The following is a 7,325-nucleotide window of genomic DNA, read 5'->3' as shown; positions in this document are numbered from 1 at the left end:
ATTTTAAATTTAACAATATTTCAACTATTCTTTCAATTCATTAAGCACTTGTATTGCGTATGATGTAATCAAACGTTAAATAATTTATCTTAAGCACAAATTCAAGAAGAGAAAAACAAATTAAATTCTGAAAGTTTGCACCAGAAATTATAAATCGCATTTCAATGGCTCGTTAGATATAAGTGAGTCCCAGAAAAAAAAACAATCCATGACAAAAGCAAATGTAAATGCAGTCAATTACACAAGCAAATGCAACCGCATTAAATGACACTAGCAAATGTAAACGTAATCTACCTCATGGTTGCTCGAAAATTTATCCATGTTCTTGCTAACGACATCCACAAGCATTTACGACCATATCTGAGAACTTTTTGAGAATAATCCGTCTATCCTCGTCATAATGTAGCACAGTGAGGGAAGTGTACGACGTGGGCACGCAGTATGGCGGAGATACGTTATGTGGGGAAGAAACGTCGTTCTCTCCGAGGTTATGGATGAGGCTTCGCAGTATCGCGTGGTTTGAGGGATTAACGTCCTGGGTCAGAGGGAAAGAACAGCTTCCTGAGCAGAAGTAAGCATCAAATGATGTTGGCGCAATAATCCACGACCAGCCGAGGCGTGCGAAGTCAACGCGCAACGGCTCTCTGCTGCAGGCACTCGAGTTCTGTTGGTCGTCGACCAGCGATCGCTTGCTTCGGGGCAATGAACGCACTGTTCACGGTGAGAAAAAACATGTTAAGATGAATCCTTTCGCATATGAGCTTCCTAAAAACATGTTAAGATGAATCATTTCGCGTATGAGCTTCCGAGTTATAACAAGAAAAACATTTTAAGATGAATCCTTTCGCATACGAGCTTCCAATTTACAAAAAGAAAAACAATTCATGATGAATCCCTTCGCATATAAGCTTCAGGATTACAAAATATTTGTTACGATGAATCAGTTTGCACATGAAGTTCCTATGTACAACCAGAAAATTATGTTAATATGATTCCTTTTGTACAAAATTGGTGGGTGTCTTTTTATTTATTAAGAGTAGTTTCTTTACCCTAATATCCACGGGTAGTCAATACCTTGATACATCAACTAAAACGCATTATTATAAATTTGTCGTTCAAATGCCAAGCATTCACTTGCTGAAAAATAATTAAATTTATATTAATAAAATAATTCATGACTCTGACTAAGTTAAATTAACGAATATATCGATTCTTCAAATATGTAATCGTTTTGAGATTGTTTGAAAACTTAAATTATATACTTTAATCGATCTACCGTTTCTTTTCCTTTGACGGAAAAGAAACGTTCCCTTCTTTCGTTTCTTTTCCTTTCCTCCTATTACCTTATGAAGATATTATTCAAATTAATTCTTGCACAATTTCAATTATGTTACGCACACATTGTCCTTTATTACGGGGTAATAAAGGAATACTTTTCTCAAAGAAATTATGATAAAGCTGATACAAGAGTATTTCATTAATTAGAATTATTATTTCCTTCTCGGTTAAGGTATAGCCTATATACTCCTGATAAATGTTATTGCAAATTAAAGGTTTGGCTAAAAATTATCAATATTTGTTATTTAAAGATTTATGTATTGTTTTTAATTTGCAGATGGCCCAGTGGTTACAGTTCAGAGTACCAAGATTGGCGCAGAGAGGCGCGGGTTCGATCCCAGCTCTGTGCGTCAGTTTCTGGTCAGAATCGCCGAGGAGGCCGGGCGGTTAAGCACAGCAGAATTGTAGCAGTGAGTTGCGAGTTCGAAACCTCAAAATGCTGTGAATGTTCTGCGATGTTAAGAATCGGCGACAGGCCTACGGCCTACTAAACGCGGAAACCGCTGTTATTCTTATTTTATATTAAGATAATTTTCTCTGAACAGAAGGCATGTGTACCGTCTTGTTGCAGGTGGTTTAGTTGACTTGGAGCCTCCGGCCCCACAGCGCGCGTCTTCGAGAACATGAGCAGCAACGACCCTTGGGGGTGAGATTTGAAATGGATGCTGCCTCCGTCCTGTTGGAATATTCAGTATGAACATTCAGTTTTCAATTTAGAACCGTCTTTATGTAGCATTGCAGCCGTACCATCAAAACTCGCTTAAGGAAGCGCAACGGACTAAGCAAACGTAGTGTACTAAGTACGTGTAGCAGCCTATAAGTACACGTAGCACCCTAAGTACACGTTTCAGCCTAAGTACACGTAGCGGCCGAAGTACACGTAGCGGCCCAAGTACACGTAGCGGCCGATTTCTCGTCAGTGATTGGTGAGTCTAACTTAGAAAGCGGTCAGTCACTATATGGCTGACGGAGTTACAAACTCATACCTAGTTTTGATAGTACGGCAAGCTGATTTATGCAGGCTGGTTTCAGAAGCATTTTACCTGCTCATTTGAGACCCAAAATATGATCACAGTTTACGCAGAAGTTAATTTTCCCATACCATCGTATCCATGCTACCATGCATTCGAAACCATCGTATCCATGCTACCATGCATTCGAAACCATCGTATCCATGCTACAATGCATTTGAAACCATCGTATCCATGCTACCATGCATTCGAAACCATCGTATCCATGCTACCATGCATTCGAAACCATCGTATCCATGCTACCATGCATTCGAAACCATCGTATCCATGCTACAATGCATTTGAAACCATCGTATCCATGCTACCATGCATTCGAAACCATCGTATCCATGCTACCATGCATTCGAAACCATCGTATCCATGCTACAATGCATTCGAAACCATCGTATCCATGCTACAATGCATTCGAATCGCAGCGACACTCCTGTCGCTTCAGGCCAATTTTTTTTTTCATTTTGGAAGAACCAAATGCGAGAAATACGAGACGATCCGTGAAGTAATATTATCATTTGGCAATTAAGATAACTGGGAATATAGGTTAACCAGCTACAGGGGTTAACTCGCTGAGCCCTAGTAATTATATTAATTAATTATTCACACACAATCTATGGTGCAACGTCTGACTATCTTGCTTATTACGTATATTTCTTCGATCCACCATGAGATTGAAAACTTGAAAGTTCTGCTAATTTTTTGTAAATTTTCTTCCACTTTTTCTAAAATTTGTTAATTTCGAATTTCCGTATATAAGTAACTGTATAAAATTTAATTTGATAATCTGCTATGCGTATCTGTTCTCAACTTTACTGACAAATATTTCTCTAAAAACAATTTCTTGTCCTAGATAATCACTACTAAATAACAATTTCCGACATGATATATTAATTTCATTCAGGCATTTGACAGTTGAAACAAAATAAAGGCGTTTATAGGTTAAATAATATGCGTTTAAAAATTACTTTTTAAACACAACACTTCTGAACAATCCAGTGTCTTGGATGTTACACATGTGCAATGAATTTCTAATTTCATTTTCAGATACTGAAAAAAATTATTCTTCAAATTTATTTAAAAATTAAAATTTTTGTAAATTCTAAAAATTATTTGTTCTGTCAACTGATTCATGCATTGTCTCTGACTTTATGCAATTGTGCAAAATTTCAGATCAATTGGACAGGTCAAATTGTGTCATATATAGATTATAAGATTTGTAGGAGACGAAATTATTTTTTAATTTTTTTTTTAATACTGAAAAAAAAAAATTATATTTTTTTTAATTTATAAATTTTATATTCTGTCAATTGATTCATGCATTGTCTCCAACTTTACGCAAGTGTGCCAAATTTCAAATTGATTGGACAGGTAGAAGTGTGTTAAAGATCGATTATAAGATTTGTAGCAGACAGACAGACAGACAGACAGACAGACAGACAAACAAGAAGTGAAGTTAAAGAGAAGTGTTGTAATAAAAATATAAATTAGCGCCCATCCTAACCTGGGTGTGAGCATGCGTGCGCACGGTGACAGAACGCGTGCGGACATTAATGATCCTCGCTACGGTGGCCGGAGACGCGAGCTGGAACACGAGCCAGCCTGAGGACGGGTCAGAGACCAGCTGTGTGTTGCTTACGTTTGTGTCCTGAACCTGGGTTGCGTGCGCACGGTGACAGAACGCGTGCGGACATTAATTAACCTGGGTGTGAGCGTGCGTGCGCACGGTGACAGAACGCGTGCGGACATTAATGATCCTCGCGACGCTGGCCGGAGACGCGAGCTGGAACGCGAGCCAGCCTGAGGACGGGTCAGAGACCAGCTGTGTGTTGCTTACGTTTGTGTCCTGAACCTGGGCTGTCACCTGCACATTCAAAATAGTTTTATTATTTTAAATGTTAAATATTTAAGGTTATTAAATAAAATGCATGAATTATTTTAGGTTTTATAAACCTCTGAAGTAAAAACAAAGGATTTTTTAGGTTCTTTCTATACCTCAAAGTGAATTTTTTAACAGATCTCTAGAATGTTTTCAGTTATAAACGTCGGAAGTTTCTATAGATGCTACTTTAATTACTTTTTATTACTAGTCAGTTGTTTTAGAAAATGTCCAGCGCTTCATTAAAAGCCCAATGAAAATTAATTTTTGGTGGTAGGTAATTTTATTCAATTTTTTTCAATAAAAAGTAATTTTTCTGCACTATCCTCACCTTCAGTAGCTGATGATGGAGGGCGTGGTGGTGATGTATGTGGTGGTGATGCACTATCCTCACCTTCAGTAGCTGATGATGGAGGGTGTGGTGGTGATGTATGTGGTGGTGATGCACTATCCTCACCTTCAGTAGCTGATGATGGAGGGTGTGATGGTGATGTATGTGGTGGTGATGAAGGTGGAACTCTACACCAACCACCTGCTCGTCTTGCTGCTGCGTGGGGAGCATGAAAAGGAACTCGTTCGTTCCTCCGCCTATGACAAAAAACAAAAGAAATATGTTTAACGAAATAATTATAGGTTGAATTGAATTGAATAAATAATATTCGATGGCCAACAACATTCTTATTTTGAGCAGCAACATTCGTAAGGAACAGAAACATTTGCAATGCAGAGCAGTATTCGTGTTTTGGTTCGATTATTTTTCCTTTATAATTCAGAGAGCTAGGAACATATCAAAACCTCTCTACAAATAAACCGACTACCGAAACAACTTTAACAGCTATTTTAACCTTAACTTCTTTTAACTTTAACAATGACCTATAGAGGTGATGGCGGTGATGGTGGTCGCCCCATAGCGCAGTCCCTCATCTGATGAGGGATCCTGCGACCATCTGGAGTACAGGTCGAGCATGGCTTGAGGGGGGACCATTCTACGCCCCTCTCGTCCCGGTACATCCAACTTCTGTAAATAAAAATGAATCTGAATTTAATGAATATGTTCCTAATATTAGCAAATATGTTCTTGCAATTATAATTCATATTTTAAAATATATTCGTGAAGAGAACTTGAAGAACACTGCAATAATTTTTTTGGATTCGCATTCAACTGCTACAGGTCTATTAATTCTCCTGGGAATGAATAGAAGATCTATTTCCCACTCGTTGCGTTTTAGGACTTAAAAATAATTAAAATTCTTGTAATTCAAATTAGACATTTCAGATGTCTATCCTATAAAAATAGCAACAAGCATCTGCGATTAAACTATACATACCTAGCACGCCCGGAAATTCACCTGCAGTAGTTCGTCCGTAGATGGAAAAGGTAAGCTTATCCCCTGCACTGTTACAACCAACAGCAAAATAGCGATCCACCTGACATTCCTTTCCATTTTCAGAATCAGCTGTTATCTTCTGTTATAAACACACAAAAACAGCAGTCCCGTGCTTTAGAATGTTATGTGATTATATAGACGCTATCTTAAAGTCGAATAGGTAAAATCGCGATAGTTTCAAATACGATTGGAATATCAATTTGCACTCACAATCTTAAATGTTTTGAAGCTTTCAGAGAGTAAAACGTCTGTAAAAGTTGCAACTAATTTACAAGCGAGACTTACAGAACTATATTGTAATGCTGTGCACATTGAATTAATTCGATTCGTATTTACTCAGTTAAAATTTAAAATCTAAAAAAGTTGATAATGATGTGTTGAGGCAACCGATACATTACCTAAAACTAAGATAAATTGTCATCCATATTTACATTAATGACCAATACAGAGCAAGCTTTAAACTAACCGTACTGAACCACTGATGCCGTGCAAAGTTACATTAAATATTTAAATTTACCGGGAAAGTAGTTATATGCAAAATTTCAAAATCACGGTATGAATAAATTCATATCAAACATTGACGTTTTTTGAGTCTCTGAGACTAAAATTAATTTCACTGGATATGAAAATTAATGTGGCAGCGCTAACAGAAAAAGTTGAAACCCAAATGTGAGTGCACCTGATCAATGTAAATGAGAACAAAAACATTGAGCGAAAAGATCTCGATCTGAACAAGAAATATTAGCTGCTTTCTCCCGACGCAATGCAAAGTTTGGGCTTGCAGAGCGCAGTCCTAAGGCCTGTCCACGCAGGAAGGAAGCTAGGCACGGAAAGCGGAATTTGCGTTTCCTGAAACCAGACAGTTGGGTAAACAGACGGGCCTGTCGAAGCCCTAGACCGGTTTGTGGCGACGACGAGAGTTGTCTGTCTGTCACCGGCTCGGATGCCTGCAGGTGATTGCAGAGACCCGCAATCAGTGACAAGGTTTATAGCAAGAGTTGCTGGCGCCGCTAAAATCTTGGCGCCATCACCCAGCCTGTATGCAACGTGCCAAGATTTCCGAACCGACGTGAAACCGAACACGAGGTAAATGTTTTGGGTCACACGAAAATTAATAACCTGTGTCTTCGATGTGTATGCCAGGAACAGACGGTGTAGGATCTTCTTTTGTGAAACCAATTTGAATTGACTTCTCTTGTTCGATGCCCTATATAGTTCAATGTCAAAGTTGACTACCCAAGTTTAATTGAATGTCCAAGTAAGATGCTCATATTTAAATAACAACTACCTAGAATGTGAGATCATTGTGAAATATCACAAATTTTAGGTTGATCACCAGTGAACTATATACCAACTAATACAATCTATAACAATCCTCAGCCTAAGGACCCTCCCTACAACATAGAAGCCGCGGCTGTAGGATTCACTTGACCCTGGGATGACAGGATTTATTGACCCTGGGATGACAGGATTTACCTGCGCGACGAAGCTATCAATAAGGAGTCTGGACCGAACACTTGAGCATTGTTTTCGGGTGGTCAGATATTGGGAGGAGATTAATTAACTTGAGAACAACTAAATATAAATGTGCAATTCGCGTGTGATCTCATACTATAGCTGGTATTTATCCACGAAATCGATCAATTTCGCCGACTGGCCGACTATAACGAGGAACCAGACACTTGCACATTGTGTACA

General features: G+C 38.5%; 1 protein-coding gene across 1 annotated transcript; it reads right to left on the bottom strand.

Moving 5' to 3' along the window:
- Positions 1 to 209: 209 nt before the first annotated feature.
- Positions 210 to 5,877, bottom strand: LOC108664624 (bone morphogenetic protein 2). Its single transcript, XM_047884201.1, has 7 exons — positions 5,589 to 5,877; positions 5,113 to 5,257; positions 4,697 to 4,827; positions 4,213 to 4,224; positions 3,865 to 4,014; positions 1,897 to 2,014; positions 210 to 711 (listed from the first exon to the last, which is right to left on the bottom strand). Exons 1-7 carry the CDS (start codon positions 5,682 to 5,684, stop codon positions 329 to 331), a joined length of 1,035 nt encoding a protein of 344 aa, XP_047740157.1. The 5' UTR covers positions 5,685 to 5,877; the 3' UTR covers positions 210 to 328.
- Between the last annotated feature and the right edge of the window lie 1,448 nt (positions 5,878 to 7,325).

The sequence above is a fragment of the Hyalella azteca genome, unplaced genomic scaffold (assembly GCF_000764305.2).
Source record: "Hyalella azteca isolate HAZT.00-mixed unplaced genomic scaffold, Hazt_2.0.2 contig14855, whole genome shotgun sequence".
Taxonomy (NCBI): domain Eukaryota; kingdom Metazoa; phylum Arthropoda; class Malacostraca; order Amphipoda; family Hyalellidae; genus Hyalella; species Hyalella azteca.
Note: the sequence above shows the minus strand (reverse complement) of the source record. Positions and strands in the feature narration are given on the sequence as shown.